Genomic DNA, 16872 nt, shown 5'->3' on the forward strand with positions numbered 1-16872 from the left:
AGGAGGGGGCTATAATTGAGATGTAAAGTGAATAAATTAATTAATTAAAAAAAGATTCAACTGTAAGGTATTTTCTTAATCAGTGATGAGGACCAAGCCCACTGTGGGTGGTGCCATCCCTAGGCTAGGGGTTTTGGGTTCTATAAGAAAGCACGCTGAGCAAGCCATGAGGAGCAATATAGTAATAAGCACCCTTTCATGACCTCTGCTTCCACTCCTGCCTCCAGGATTCTGCCCTGTTTAGTTCCTGTCTTGACTTCCTATGGTGGTGAACTATGATCAAGACATGTGAGCCAAATAAATCCTTTCCTCTACCACTTGCTTTTGGTCATGGTGTTTGTTTCCAGCAATAGTAACCCTGACTAGGACAGGACCTGCTGACACACCTCCCTCTGCAGCATTACAGAGAGGAGCTCATAAGGCCTCACTTACACACCCTTACCTGTGCATTACACACTGATGCTTTAGAGTCACAGTCCCAGGAGCAAGTGTAAAACAAAATGGCTACACAGGAGATAGTAAATAACTTTGTTCACTTCTAGAATAAATATTACCTTTAATAACTAGATAGACTAAGATTTATTTCATATTTGCATTAAAGAACTTATAAACATCTGCATGACTTTAACCTGACATCATCAAAGGCCAGCTTATCCAAAATACTTTGACACACTATTCAAAACTACTAAACGTATAGGAAGATTAGACTGGAATCCAAAATGTTAAGGGACCATAAGCAGGCATCTTAAAACCAAAATCACATTTACTTTAGAACATTAGTTTTCTAAGGGAATAACAGCAAGGTCTAGTATCACACCATGGGGAAACTGCTAGAATTATAGTAGTCATTATCTCCTCTCAGGAGCACTTGCTACTAGACTGGGACTGCAGGGATAAGACAATGGTACATAGACATAGCCAACAAGTATTTTGTGCATTCAAAATGACTTCTATAGAAATGTAATAGTTGACAAAATTTCCAGGAAGAAATAAAGACTTATGTGTTTTTCCTCTTTAAAATGATAGAGGACTTTAGAAACAAGATTCTAAGTAGGTTTCTGTATGTCCCAGTTTTCAAAAAATATTAATCATATGATATATACAGGTAATTATTAAAATAGCTACAAAGCTCTTATGCTGCACTGGAATACAGAAGAAATTTTTTAGTATAAAAAATAACCATACAATGATGTTTTAAGTATTCTCACACCCACCTCCTTCCTGCCTTAACCTGAAAAGATAGCATGGGTATGCAAATGGTCTCCTAGAACTGGGAGGAGATATCACTGAACAGGAGATTAACAATGAATTCTAAAATTTAAAATAACTTTACAAATCTTTGCTCCCTTGGTTTACTCCTGAAAGACCCTTATAAAATCAAATGCCACTTTGTCTACAAAACACTTGAGCAATATCTTACTTAACACAAATTACTGCCAAAGCTGCATTATGGAGTGCTAAAAACACAAATTCATGGACAAGAGCTGTATTTACTTTTTTTATAAACATGTCCTTAAACATTAAGTATTGAGAAACAGTCAGCAACGCTTCCTATACCTTGCCATACAGAGCCGAGATCTGTTCCAGCAGCAGCATGGAACTCTGCCTCATGCAGTTTCCTGTCACTTCTCTGTACTAAGGAGTTAAGGAATGGGAGACTCATAACCAGCAAATAACTCAACCTGGAAAAACAAGCTTGCTTTTCTCACTCTCCCATAATTCTCTGAAAATCATTCATTGAGCTTAAGTATAAGAATTACCAATTATTTTTCCCTTTATGCATTATTTTCTTAATTATTAGTTCTGAGTATAGTAATGACTAAAAAGTATAAAACAAGATGTGAGTAAAACTATCTACATGACATTGATGGATTTCCATATATTGACCCTGCATGCCTGGGAAGAAGGCTTCTTGGTAATGGTGAATGATATTTTTGATGTGTTCTTGGATTCGGTTTGTGGGTATTTTACTGAGCATTTTTGCATCAGTATTCATAAGAGATATAGTGTGCTAATTAGAATAAAATGAAATAATTTGAGGGAAAAATGTATGTGTGCTGCGTTAGTACTTCATTTCAAATCAACAGTTAGGTAACATAAAAGTCTGTTCTGGGCTGGTGAAAAGGCTCAGTGGGCAAAGGCACCTGCCCCTTTGACGACTCACAAGGCGGAAGGAGACAGTGACTCCTCCTCAGACCTAACACATGTGACCCAGCCCTCCCCCTCCCAAAAGACGTTAAATGTTTCACATATGTATGGTGACATTTACAGTTACGTAAAAGCACAGAAAGATGTATCATCCAACTAGTGTTCACATATCAATCATGCTGATGACAACAGCAATATCTGAGCAGTCAGACATGTGCATAACTCACTCTACTTTCCCCGCGTATCCCTAACATTCTCCTCTGATGCTCAGAAGCAACAAGGAGCCAAGCTGAAGGAAGCCTTCTGCCTATTCTAGAAGCATAAGCTTAGTACCTGAAGTATGGGGTAGGGGTTGGGGATAAATTATAAAACTTTTCTTAAAATCATGAACTATCTTAAAATCATGAACTATCTTAAAATCATGAATTATCTTAGGGTACGATCTAACATCTAACTGTAGAACAAACCCATAGAAATGGCGAGGTGTGCTTTTTTGCCTTTTCTTGGTTCAAGTAGGTTTTTGCAAATTAGATCTTTTAGAAACATAATTCTGAGGTTGGGAGAAAAGTGGGGCTCTCACTGAAAGTAGGAGGAGCCAAGAGTCATTGCCAACACACACAACAATACTTCTTTAGCAGAACATTATTAAGAAAATAACAGAAGTCATGGAAAGGCATCTTGACTTCCAAAAAAAACAGAGCAGTGGGAAGGACAGCTCCAGTTAATGCCACACTGTGTAGCTGTGGCCTGTGTACAGAACTTTATAACTGCATCAAGGAAGCCAGGTTCAGGCAGCTCCCTGTTATTTCCATAATCCTGCCCACAGCACGTAATCAGCAATGAAAGAAAAGCTGAGTGCCTGGGGGAAAAGATCTGACAGGAGCATGTGAAGAAAGCAGGGACTCCCTTTCCCGGAAACCCCAGGGTAGGAGTTTCCACTTCAGCAAGAGCATTACACAGTGAATACAATGAAATGCATACAAATGGCAATCTAATGCATGTTTACCTGCTGGAACCAAAACATTTGACCTGACCCAGAGAAAGTAAAATAAGACGAGCATGAGAACAAAAGGATACAACTCAAATTCGATGCCCGACATATAACAGGACGGAAGATCTGATAATTTTATCATCTGCACAAATTCCAAGGCAGGACCATAATAATGGAAAACCTAGAAAAGAAATTAAAGTTGTATACTATTTAAATTCTGTACATGAAATGAAAGCAAACAAATGAGAGGCTGTTAGTTTAAGACTTTGAAAGCCTCACAGGAAGCAGTAAGAAAACACAACCAAAGAAAAATCAGTTTTAGCTATCTGAAAACAAGAGCAATCCCCCCTCCCCCGCCCTTCTCCCATGCTCCCATGTCACTGGAAGTGGGCTCTTCTGTTCTCTTGGCTCCATGCTTGCAGGTCAGGACGTGTGCCCTCAGCTGCCTGCCCCCACTACCATGCCTTTGCTTTAGCCTCTGGAACTATAAGGCCAAATAAACTCTCTTCTATAAGCTGCCTTGGTCATAGTGTTTTATCACAGCAATAGAAAAGTAGCTAATATAAGGTAGGAATATTTATTTTAATTAAGTTTACTCTCATTCATTCAAAAGGTTGGAGCTAAAGAATGTTCTCAATAGAAAAAAATTTTACAGGTAGATTATTAACTATACTTGAACATTACACTGCAAAGAAGAGAAGCTGAACTCATATGTCTTCTAAGTGTTTAGAAGGTTTAGAAAATCTCTGTAAGATAAATATAAGCTGCTTACAATAAGCAATATTGGGAAATGACTCACAGTAGAAATGACATCCTTTTTTCTACTGCCTCTTCATCAGAAAATATTAACCATCATTTGACATCCTGTTATTTCAGGACCTCTATTTTTACACATTCCTTTTTTTTTTTTTTTTTTTTTTTTTTTGAGGCAAGGTTTCTCTGTGTAGCCTTGGCTGTCCTAGACTCCCTTTGTAGACCAGGCTGCCCTCGAACTCTAGCAATCCGCCTACCTCTGTCTCCTGAGTGCTGGGATTAAAGGCGTGTGCCACCACGCCCGGCTATTTTACACATTCTTAAATTAGTAATTTTAAGATGGATTTCAAAAGCACATGTAAAGAACCTCTTCTTGTGCTGATTTTCAATATTAAAAAACAAAAACAGTGATGAGAGGCTGTGTCTGGTTCATTGGTTCATGTGGTTCAGGTGTTTTGAAATGCTTGGTGGTCTACAGTTTCATCACAGGTCCAACTGTAAATCTTCCTGAAGACCCTGACTGGCAAGACCATCACCCTAGAGGTGGAGCCTGGTGACATCATCAAGAACGTGAAGGCCGCAATCCAGGATAAAGAAGGCGTTCCTCCCAACCAGCAGAGGCTCATCTTTGCAGGCAAGCAGCTGGAAGATGGTCACACCTTTTCGGATAACAACATCCAGAAAGAGTCGACCCTGCACCCAGTGTCTCCTTCCCCCCACTCCCCACCCTCTATCCCCAGTCTGAGGGGTGGCTATTAATTCTTCAGTCTGCACTCCTAGGGGGTAGTGATGGCACTGTTCTGCACTCCAGCCATTTGCCCCAATTTAAGTTTAGAAATTACAAAATTTTGATAAAAACTGAACTTCTGTGAAAAATGTTAATAAAGGTTTTGTTGCATGGTAAGCATTAAAAAACTAAAATAAATAACAACAACAAAACCCTACTTGTACTCTTCTAATTATTATATCTTATAATTGCTCACATTTAAAGAATAAATCTATAGAAAATATGAGAAGAGAATTAAGATGCCTAATACCAAGCTAAACCTATGTGAGGCTCTGCATCAGATGCTAACCCTTTACCCTTTACCGCAGTTCATTTTTATGGTAACTTTGTAATGTGGTATTGATCTCATTTCACAAGTGAGTTGTCAAACCTATCTAAGGTTGTGTCCAATCTTTAACAGGTGGCAGAGTCAAGTTCCAAACCCAGGCCTATCTAGCCATCTGGCTTTTCACTGATCTTAAAAGGGTCAGATGGTAAACCCCAGCTCAAGTCCAATTCACGTTTACACCAACTTTATAACTATCATTACCTCATTAAAAAAATGCTCTGTGGCAACTGCAGTCTCACCAACAGGTAGTGCTCACACATGTAACACAAGCACTCAGTTAAAAGAGCTATGCAAGGGAGCACAAATCATCACGCATATTAGTAACAAGTCAAGATTCAGGAGTATAGAACAAAACTGCACAAACGGATGATAGCATGAAAAATTAAATGTACATACCTTAGGCAAAATACTCTTATCCTTTGATGATGCTATCTTTTGGGCAAGGCAGCAGGTATTTAAATTATAAGCACTAACATTCGTGGGTGTAACTCCTTTTAAACAAAATTCAGGAAAACTAAGTTCAAATCCAAACTGAAAGGAAACCAAGAGAACTCAGTCACAAAGGTGTTATGAATAAAAGTTAATATACAGCATTAGGATAGAATTACTGAGAAGAAACTGACCTTAGTATGAATATAAAATAAGAATGTAATTTTTTTTTTTTTTTGGTACCTTAGCTCAGAGGGTTCTTCCTACTAGGTACACAATACTCCATTAACTTGAGCAACATTTCTCACAAAAAGCTTGCAATGATCCTTCAGGAGTCAGCCACCAGTATGCTAACTGTGCTGCGTGCAGCCCACAGGACCAAGCCACCTCCCTGCTCAGCGCCTGCCTCCTACCAGTCTACAAGTTAAGGCCAGGCAGAGCCGCCTGTGTTTTTCATACTAGATACTTGCAGTGAGACCTCAATTCCAAAGCAGATAGCTATTCACCAGACATGGTGGTGCACGCCTTTACCCAGCACTCAGGGAGGCAGAGGCAGAGGCAGAGGCAGGTAGATCTCTGTGAGTTCAAGGCCAGCCTGGTCTACAAAACAAAACAAAGAAAGAAAGAAAAGAAAACCAACAGGAATGCAGGAGCCCATTCACAATGACACTATCCTGAACAAGCATTAAGAAATTTTTAATTACAAAGCTTACATAAATTTAAATGAACACATTTCAAAATAGATATAACTTATAGAAACCACCAACCCTCACCTCAAAAATTTAGGACTGACTGCAGAAATCTAAATGACTATTTTCATCACACGGCTGATATCTCTAGGGCCTAGTAAAACTTTTAAAACACCGTTTGAGTTAGCTGGTGTATATACAACAGAGATCACCTAAAGGTCCTATAGGTAACTACTCCCGACGCTTTTTCTGGTAGATAACACAGGCGCTAAAGCAAAGCGACTTAGGCAAGCAACATGACTAAATGCCCAGTACTGTTTTTAAAATGCCACACTACACAACAGCCACACCTAAAACAGAATCACAGTGACTACTGAAATTACAAGTAATTAAAACCAAATAACATTTAAAATTTTGACCAGTACAGCAAGTCACAGATAGTTCTCAGTAGCAATACACAGCTCGGGGGTCACTGCTATGAGCAAGCAGAACATCTTCCCGAAGGTCACTGGCGTTGACGTCAGTTGTACCGGAAACAAAGTCCAGCCTACTATGCTGTACAAGGGGAAGCTACAAAACCGGTTACCTTTCTTTCCCGCATCTGAATCTCTCCCCTCCACAGTTCCCGCGAGTCAATAGCATTTCTGAACTCCTCTAGAGGTACAATATTAGCTGAAAGGTATTCTGCAATTTTCTGACAATTTCTGTTAAAAATAAAAAAGATTAAAAAAAGATTTTAATAATTAAATGATGGTAATTCTATTTTTATTTTAATGCCTATATTTTAACTACAGCCCATCAGAGGGAACCACAATTTCTATTAATAGGAATTATCCATTAAGGCGGTATCTAGGGAAGGGCTGGCACATGCGTACAAATTCGGAGTTGTCATCCATCCCTGCTGTGTAAATAGAGACCTTCCTGTTTCTGTTGCCTTAACTGTGTCAGATGTACACACAGACTTAATGTCAATCCCTCAGCTTCAAAACACGGACTGTCACCCTAAGTGTCCTTTGTGGCTTTTGTGAGCTTCATGGCAGCACTGCTCATAGGCCATCCTGACCCTTAGCATTCCTGTGCTCCTATGCTCTCACTTTCTCAACTCACCAACATCTATGGCCATGCCTGGCTTAGGCAGCACTCTATCAAGTGCTTGATTCGTTAAGTGAAAAATAAAATTGTGAGCTTACTAAATCCAGTTTGAGTACTAACTGTGGAATCAATCCTGGAGTGCACAAATGACCTCTGCTAATGTGTCATAAATACAACTGTACGTATTTATTTCTACCTTGGCGTGTACCACAGGAAGCAGACGGGACATGACAAGTCCAGCATAGCACCGTCACCCTGGTGCTCACTACGCATTGAAACCCTAGAAGGACACAGTGAATTTGGAGAACCTGTACTCAAAGATGATTACACATCATCACTGATAGGATCTATCAAAATCTTAGAGGTCTTTGAGGAAAGGAGGAAAGGAGGAAAATCTAGGTTCCAGTTAGAGAAAAGGTCCTAGTCTCTAACCACAGTACAACAGAACACTTGACCTTGTCACAGTAAAGCAATTTTCAAAGGTTTAATCTATTGAAACCTGGCGGCAGAACAATGACATACGACCAAAGGAGCTTACGTTTCACAGTGATTTCCTGCTATGGTAACTTTTGCTGAATGCCACTCCTTCAGATGTTTCAAGGCCCCTACAGTAGGCAAGCACTCTTTTAATTTAGGGAGGTCTTTGTCAGAAGGCAATAGTATTATGTCTATCATTGCTCTCCCTAGGGGGAAAAAATATCATAATTTATAAAACATGTTAGGTCAAAAGTAGGTTAAAACAGTGCTCTAAACAAGTAACTTTTACACTTATTTAGAAGATAAAGGAATATTTTTAAACAATACACATTTTTCAGGAGGTCAAAAACTATAATACTCATCATCCGAGTTCATGCCATTTTCTCTGGAAATAGCTAGCGCATGCTAGAAAACAAAGAACTATATCATAATTGCTGCCAGTTCTCCAGCAGTAGTTAATTATATGCATTGCTCCAGAGATTATCAATGCTATTGTACTCAACACGGGAAAAAAACCTGTGCAATTTTATTATATTCTCCTACATTTAATTTTGTTATCCAAAAGAGAATGAATATAAAATTGCAATGCTCAAATAAATCATTTCTCTTAAAGGACAATAAAACATTCAGTATAAACCAATTATGCTAGCATCATTAGATTCTGAGAAAGAAGGTTTACTTCATACCGGTTTAAATGACATGTAACTATAAATTTGTTGAAGATTAAAACATTAAAATGAAATGAAAACCAAACAGAAATTTGATAATCAAAGGCATTTAACTGACAAAAGCAGCAACTGTATAATATTTTAGTATATATTTTAAAACTGACACTTTTCACTAAAAGAAATCTGATGGGTTGGAGAGTAGGTTAGCATGCACAAGGCTTTGGGTTCAGCCTCTGGGTGAAAGAGTCACCAAAAAAGTAATTATTTGTGAATACATTCAGTTATTTTCTTTTTAAAATATATTTTTAAATTTTATTTTATGTGTCCAAGCATTTGCGTGCATGAATGTGCATTTCTGATGCATGTAGAAGCAGAAGAGGGCATTGGAGTTCTTGGAACTGGAGTTACAGATGGTTGTGAGCTGCCATGTGAGTGAGGGGAACGGAACCCAGGTCCCCTGCAAGAGCAGCCAGGGCCCTTAACCATTGAGCCATCCTGACAAACCCTTAGTTATTTTCTGTACAGGACTCTGCAGTAAAATCTGACTGTAAATACCAGCTTCGTGAATACAAGAATTTTACTATGTATAAGCTTTGAGATCCTATAACTAGCTAGCTTTACACACAATTCCCAGAACAGTGCATGACAAATAATACAAACATCAAACATATGGTCAATATATCCTATCCAATAATGAAAACATTCATTTAAAAAAAAAAAAAACTTCAAAAAGTATTTGTGAATACCAAACTGTACCAAATTTTACCAATAACTATTTGAGTAATACAAAGAAAAGCTAGGCTAGGACAAAAAAAAAAAGTTCCTAAAGATAATATCACATAGTATTGCATAAAATATGCTTCCCATTTTAGGAATAAAAAAAATGGTTTCCAGTTTTAAAAACTGCTGAGCAAAGAGCTCCGTTCTACTGCACAACATTCCATTTGGTGATGTATATGCTTTGTATAGCATAAAATAGTGTATCTACTCTATCTAGGTTAAAGAAACAATTTCTCCTGGAATTTACAGGATTGATGTTCTATAGAATATATTGAATTAATCACTCATTCATAAAAAGTAGAAAATCTAAGTGACCAAAAACAGTTATTACCGGGAGCAGGAAGCTTGTCTGATAACTGATGCAAATTTTCTGCTGATTCTTCATATAGGCTATGATAAAAGAATACAGTTATATTTAAAGGGCCCTAATAAATATGCATATAAATGCATAATATATATATATATATATTACTATAATAGGCAATAATGATCTGTATGCCACACAGTCACATACACTAGGCACATTACCTTATTCGACTCTGTTGACAAAACCATGTACCATTAAGATTAGGATTTCTCCTTTAAATGCGTGTCCTAAAATTGTATAGCTCTTATGTGTGAAAGTAAGAATTTAATAATCCCACCCTCAAAAACAAACAGAACCAATAATAATAATGGGAACAAAGCCTCCAAGTCATATTTTATATATTCAATACAAACAATAGACCAAACACTTTTCTAATCTTCAAAGCCATCTAGCAGTGGGTTTTAATAAAGGCCATCGCTTTTCTCTGAGTTAAAGTCTTCGCTGAGAATTTGACATTTTGCTCAGATTCCTAAAAATGTAATTTTCTTTAATATGCTAAAATTTTGTTCTCAAAATAATTTCTTATATAGGATAAAAGTATTTAAATCATTCCTCATAAGGTGATACTGTCTTTAAAAAAACAAATGAACAAATGAAAAAAACAAACAAACAAACTTAAAGCATCCTAAGCTAAACTATAGTTTCCAGGCTCCCTCTTGTGGCAATAAGACTACAAACCAAAATTATCACATTTTTTTCCACAGCGATAAAATGTGAATTTATAAAATACTTTTAAAGCTCAATGAAGGCATCTTAGAAAGTATCTAAATGAACTTCCGTACTTGATGAATGAGTAAACAAAGGACCAGACAAGCTAAGGGCCTGGCCTGGCCTCACATAACTACCTCCTAAGGAGTGCTTCCCCATGCCCACAGCCTCCTTCTTCTGCACTGACCCCTTCATCAACAGGGTGGCTAACACAATGTGAAATCAGAAGGAAGGAATTCTTAAAGCCGATACAATGTATAGGGAGAGCATATGACTGCTAAAATAAAACAAAAGCATTTCCTGTCACACGGCCAAGGCTAAAATGAAAGGAATTTAATAACGAGTCAGAAATGCAACGTCTTAGGAAGAAAAAGATTATCCTAACTTAGCGCCTGGATAGTTCTCATATTCTGACAAGAGACAAGAGGCTTACAAGTGAAATCAGCCACACTGACACTCCTCAGAAACTCTGTGGATTATAAGACGTATCAGAAAGGTTGACAAGGCATACAAATTTGGGAAAAAAAAGTCACATTTCAGCCTCAGACAGGAAAAGCACAATGTGCGTGGTTATGAGAGCTCAGGGTTAGCGTTAAGTAACTCCCTTAGTCACATGAACACACTATCAGACAGAATTCAGTTTCAGGAAAACCAGATGCTCGTGCAAACTACATTCTAACAGCTGTATAAGCCTAAACAACATTTTCGGGTATGCATTAGATGATGGCTCTAAACTGGCCAGTGTCTTCCAAAACTGAAATATTAAATACTGCAGTGGATTGAAATCTCCCTATTCTAATTGTTAAGACATTCAGTCTTTTCCCTCCTGCCTCCAAACAACTGGCTAAGGTTAAATATCTGAAAGGCGGCACAGGCATGGAAGCATACTCAGCCACGCTTAAGGACTCCCTGCTATTACTGTCATCATCTTCAGAACACTCAACAGCATTCTGACACTCTTCTATATTTGCTTGGAGAGCTTCTTCGATTTTATCTTTCTCAGCATCAAAATGTATCTCTTGCCAATCAGAACTGCAAAACTAACAGAAGATGGTGGTAAGTAACGGCCTCATGTTATCGTTTACAGCATAGACAGCTCCTAAGAGCCACTACCATACCAACAAATCAGACGGTGGCATTAAACGGTGGATTCATGCAAGTCTTTAGAGTAGCAAAGGCTTTCGCTAGTAGCTATATTACCTGATAAAATCCGCATATTGCTTGTGCTGCAAAGAACCACTTCCGGGAATGAGGTGTGCCACCCACTGAACAAGCTTAAAAACAAATCACACTTATTAGAAGAAAGGCAGACAGAAAAAAAAAAAAAAAAAAAGTCATCGTAACAAATTACTGCTTTGAGAATTATGTAATTCTGAAACACAGTCTACAGTTTTCCACATTATAAATCTCTGGTTTAAAAAAAATATCAATCTGCTTAAAGGAGAAAATTACAAATTGCATTATTTAAATACCACATTTCTCAATCATCATTTAAAATTTACTGTAAAGATTTTTTTTAAAAATAAAACAAAATATAGCTACCTAATTATGGCTAGGTGACATAAACCAGATAGGCTACTAAGTTTAAAAAAACAAAAACAAAAACAAAAAAACTGTCCAAAGACCATGCAGGCTTGGCTCTACCTAGTCACACAGCAGATAGTCTATTTAGAAAACACAATACCATAAAATAAATTAGGAAGCTAGGAAGGAAGGAAGCAAGAAAGGAAAGAAGTCAAAGGTCATCCTGGAGCACATCTCAGAGGAGCCCCAAGAAATTAAGAGCTATGTAGAGAAACCAGACTCCAGGCTGGAAGGTAACAGTAGCCCATGAGCTTAACTTATGGGAGCAAAGTTAGATGCTGTGTTGTCGACTGCACCTTTCCTCCAGAGCGCTCAGCAAAATACTTTCCTATAGGAATCAGACTGCTCTACTTGCCTTCCTGTGAGGACTTCCCTCATTCCTTCCTGCCACCATGCAAGAGACACTGACCGTTCCAATACAAGGCTATCCCTCAAAATGATTGCAGCCCATCCCCCTTGCCAGTGAAAATCATAAAACTCCTTCTCAAAGCACTACTTCCCAGTGCAACCTTAGCTTCGTGTGTTCAATGACTGCTGCATGTCCCTTCTTGACTTTTTTCATAAACTCCCTGAAAATTCTGCCTACCTGTGAGGGTCTCTTCCTCCTCAGCCTTGCCATGCCCTTCCAGGGCATTTCAGTGGGTGTTTTTGTTTCTAGCATGCCATTGGAATTATACTCAAAGTCTCTAATAACTGACTTTTTATGAAATTATTTTCAGTTCTGTTGATATTTAATCTCTCAGCCTAAGCGTCAGAAAAGAGTCAAAGGTGACTGATGCGACTATTTTACCTTGAAAGCACTTGGATCTGTGGCACTAATTCTTCAAGTGCTCTTAAAACTGGTGTTCTTTGTATACTGAATTTTGAAGTTTGTTGGGTTTTTTGTTTTGTTTGTTTGTTTGTTTGTTGTCTTGCCATCATCTATAAACACCCCCATCTCTCTCATGGCTTCCCTCTACACATGGATGACTTTATAACCATATCTCCAGCACTATCCTCCTGTAGTCTGAGATATAGACATACCTGTTCAACTTTTACATGCTATCTTACTGCAGTATCTTACTGGGCCACTGCCCATGTGTTCTAAACAAGTCACCATGCTTACAAATGTGCTTCCATCTTATTAAATGCCACCTCACATTTACCCCAGTCAGCCTTCTAGCATCATTTATGATTCCCTTCTCCAGTCAGCTGTTCTCCTTCTAATTCCCTGCGGATCCACGCACTTCCTACATGCTGTCTGTGTGAGTATAGGCCCCTACACACACTCTTCAGCTGATTGGCTGTAATAGCTCCACTAGCTGTTACTTTCTCTAACGTGCCTAATGTGTCCAGCACAGCTATAGTACTTCAAAGAAGATCTGCAGGTTGTGGAGATGGCTCACTCACACACAAAGGCCATATCATGCAACTGTGAGGATTGTAGCTCAGACCCCTAGAGCCCACGTCAAAGCCACGTAGGTGTGGCAGATGCCTACAATCCCAGCATTTGGGAGACAGAGAAGGGGGATCCCTAGAATGCACACACATAACAAGCATGTACAGGTGTATAGCCCGCACCCACTAAAAGAAAACAATGAAGAAGGAGGAGGAGGAGGATGACGACATCATCATCATCATCATCATCATCATCATCTCATAAACATCTGGTCATCTTCTCTGCATTAAAACCTTTGGTAGCTGCTGACTACAATTAGGAAAAAGTCCGAATACCCTGATACTATTGACAAAGATGTCTGCATCACTATACCAGCCTGGCTTTTCAGTACACAAACCATTACTTCCCATGCAGAAAATTGTGTGCCATGTCAGTGACTGATGATGTTACTACTTTCACAGTTATGCAGAGAAGGCAGAAGATCTACATTTGTTTCCTCCTGATCTTCTGATGAAAACCCACTGGAGTATTTTTCCCCCAATGGATAACCAGAAAAGGTAATTAGTGAGAAAGATGAACAACAAGAAAACAAAATTATTAGTGCTGAAAGTGCTACTGTGACAAACATGATAAAACAGATAATAATGTCCACCCCAGGGAAAATGATGGTAACCAAAAACAAAACAAAACAAAAACAAACAAACAAAACCTTTCATATTAATAGAATGCAGGGATAATTCACCATATTGACAGCTCAAAGAATGAACCATTGGAAGTTGACAGAACTAGAGTAAAAATCACAGAAACTATGCTAAATCTGTAAAAAGCCCTACAACAACAAAGTAGGAAGTGATGGCTAGCTGTTTTCAATAGTTTTTACAAAGAAATAAAATACTTTAATTCCAGTGTGTCTCATGTTTTAACCTACAGAAGACACAGTAAGGATTATCTTTACGACTTCTCTCCCTTTTTTAAATATTTAAAACCAATCAGTGTTTTAAAAGTTTTAAAATTACATTGTATGTGTGTAGATGGACGTGTGTCACAGCTCCGTCTGGAGATCAGTTTTCAGGAGTTGGTTTTCTCCTTCAACATAGGTTCTGGGGTCGGGCAGCGGTGGGGGGGGGGGGGTGACCTCAGGTCATCATCCATGACAGCCAGCAACTCTACCCACTGAGCCATCTCTCTGCCTTCCAATAAGAGTGTACTAGCTTTCCTAGGAATGTCCCAGGTCACAGAACAACTGAGATGTCTAATTGATTAGGATGTTCTTTCATGACTTCAGCTTGCATAGTCCCCTGCAAAGTTCTACATTACTGTGCAAAAGGGGTGTCTTATAAGAAACGCTGTCCGTACAAGTAGAGTGAATACTTTCACGAGAACCTAGTTCACAATTTTGCCATGAGATCTTTTACATGTAAGTTTAAAGCATGATGAGGGGGAAAAAAGTCTTTGCTGGGTTAGCAGTAGCACAATCTAAACTTTACCCACTTAAATTAGTAAGAAAGCCGGCATGGTGGTACATAACTTTAACCCCAGCACACAGGGAAGAAGTTTACTGTGAGTTTGAGGCCAACCTGATCTACAAAGCAAGTCTAGCAAAGTCAAGGCTATACAGAGAAACCCTGTCTTGAAGAAGAAAGAAAAGAAGGAAGGAAGGGAGGGAGGAAGGGAAGGAGGGAGGGAGGGGGGAAGAAGGAAGGACAGTGCCATTAGAACTCAGAAAACCGGTTAGTGTAGCACATACATACTAGAAATCTTGCTCAGTAGTTGAGAGCTGTCTCCCAAGAGACTGAAGGTTCTCTAATAAGGAAAGGCGATTATAATAGAATCATGAGAGCTATATCTATCAAAATAACAACATTCTTCCTGGCATCTATAGATATTTCCTTCTATATTAGAAATGATTCAATCTGTTTGCACATCCCTACTTTCTGAGCCTTTAAGGAAAGAATACTGTCAGATGGAGAAGTAAGAGAGAAGAGCATCGTCAAAGCAAAGTGATGCTAAAAGTATGAAATATTTCTTGCCAAAAGCAGTGAAATAACTTCAAAAAGTCAAAGCAGATGAGAAGTGAGGGGGACGAGCACCATCTTGAGCAAGTACAAAGTTGTTTTAGTTTTAAGAGAATCAGAAAGAGTAAGGGGGGGGGGGGAATCCACAAGGGGTAAGGAAGTCAGCTTGAACAATGTGTCTTTACTCAAGAAAAGAACCTCTTCATAATGCCACATTACCCTGCGCTATATATACCTAAAGATAGGGGGACTCCTGAAGGAGGATTCTCAAGTTAGAAGGTTAGAATAACTTTTGTAACAACTTATAACATTCAAATATCAGGAAGGAATGGTAATGTCATTGAGCATTTCCTTAAGCTACCTCCACATCCCAGTGCCTTATTCAAAGTCAACACGTATTTTTTGTACTCCTAAGTTATCAAACTAATTGATTTCCAATTTAAAAAAATGCTTTGCCAATTTTTCTTTTTTTTTGGGGGGGGGGTTGTTATACTGTTGTACTTACCAGGGAATGTACTATCATCTGGATGGATTGACTCGTTGATGCTTCTTTTCAAGAGATGATAAATATTGATTGCTGTCAAGTCTGTAAACATAAAAAGCCCAACTCGGTCATCTAACTCAGTGGCCTCAAAAGTTAACATAATCCAGGCCTGTGTCAACTGCACTATCGGAGGATCTGAAGGCCAGTATGTTGTAGGCAGAATACATGTTGGTCAAGAGTCTATTCAAGGGCTGATACAGTAAATTTGAGCAAGCATAGAAAACAGTCAAGTCTCCTGATTGGTATGTGCTAGTCAGTAACAAGAAATCAAAACTTCCTTCCAAAAGAACCATATACATTTCGTCCTCAAAATGTCCACTTGATCAAAACAAGGAAAATGCAATACAGAGAGAGACAAGTCAGAGACATAAAAAAGCAATGCTATCAAAAGCAGCTGAAAATCTTTTTAAAGTGGCCTTTTATTTTATGGTTTGTTTTTGTTTGTTTGTTTGTTTGTTTGTTTTTTAGTGTGACATATCTCCTCCATAGAATGTAAAATCGACATCTGCAGAACTCATCGTTTCTTTCTATATTTTCTTCAAGGTGGAACACCAAGGCATACATACTTTCTAAATGCATACCTTTCCAGAAAGCAGAAACTCTATTCCTATGCCACCAGGGGATTCAAACAGGCAAAGGATCAGTGTGCCAGGTACGTGGGGCACTGGCATCTAATACCCTCAATTTCATATCTTTCCCATTAAGATGATACACGTTCAGTTCTTATAAAAACTACTTCAGAAAGTTGCATCTTCCTGGGACCTTTCGACCTAAGCTCCTCCCACCCGGGACTTAAACTCAAATCCCTTCTCCACCCCGCGGGTCTTTCCCGCCTGTTCTCAGCCCAGAGCTTACCAGGCTGTTTTTCAGTACTTTCCAGGGACGAAGCCTCAGTCCCGGGCTCTACCTCCCCACCGGTCGCCGATCGAAACTTTCCTTCCCTCCAGGTGACGAGCAACAAATACCGATCCATTTTCTTCGCGTTCAGACTGTTTTAGGTCTCAAAAGAGCCGCGCGCAACGCGCACTTCCGGTTTCCTGTCGCTTATGTTGGCTGGAAAATAATGTCCTAGGTCGGGTTTTGCGCCAATTGTTTTTAGAAATTATTCTCCCAATAGCCGCACTCTTTGCTCCT

The 16872-nt window shown here is 38.8% G+C and overlaps 1 protein-coding gene across 1 annotated transcript in view; it reads right to left on the reverse strand.

The window, feature by feature from the left end:
• The window catches only part of Mtbp (MDM2 binding protein), a 69020-nt gene extending 52180 nt beyond the window's left edge, over window positions 1-16840 (reverse strand). Inside the window, exons 1-10 of the mRNA XM_051159653.1 lie at window positions 16594-16840; window positions 15700-15780; window positions 11418-11491; window positions 11106-11257; window positions 9474-9532; window positions 7756-7900; window positions 6712-6829; window positions 5404-5538; window positions 3226-3320; window positions 1558-1630 (exon numbers count right to left, since the gene is read on the reverse strand). Coding sequence (XP_051015610.1) covers window positions 1558-1630; window positions 3226-3320; window positions 5404-5538; window positions 6712-6829; window positions 7756-7900; window positions 9474-9532; window positions 11106-11257; window positions 11418-11491; window positions 15700-15780; window positions 16594-16711 — 1050 coding nt within the window. The 5' untranslated portion in view covers window positions 16712-16840. The remainder of the gene's footprint in view (window positions 1-1557; window positions 1631-3225; window positions 3321-5403; window positions 5539-6711; window positions 6830-7755; window positions 7901-9473; window positions 9533-11105; window positions 11258-11417; window positions 11492-15699; window positions 15781-16593) is intronic.
• Window positions 16841-16872: the final 32 nt, after the last annotated feature.

Source organism: Acomys russatus, chromosome 17, assembly GCF_903995435.1.
Source record: "Acomys russatus chromosome 17, mAcoRus1.1, whole genome shotgun sequence".
In the NCBI taxonomy this organism is placed as follows: Eukaryota; Metazoa; Chordata; class Mammalia; order Rodentia; family Muridae; genus Acomys; species Acomys russatus.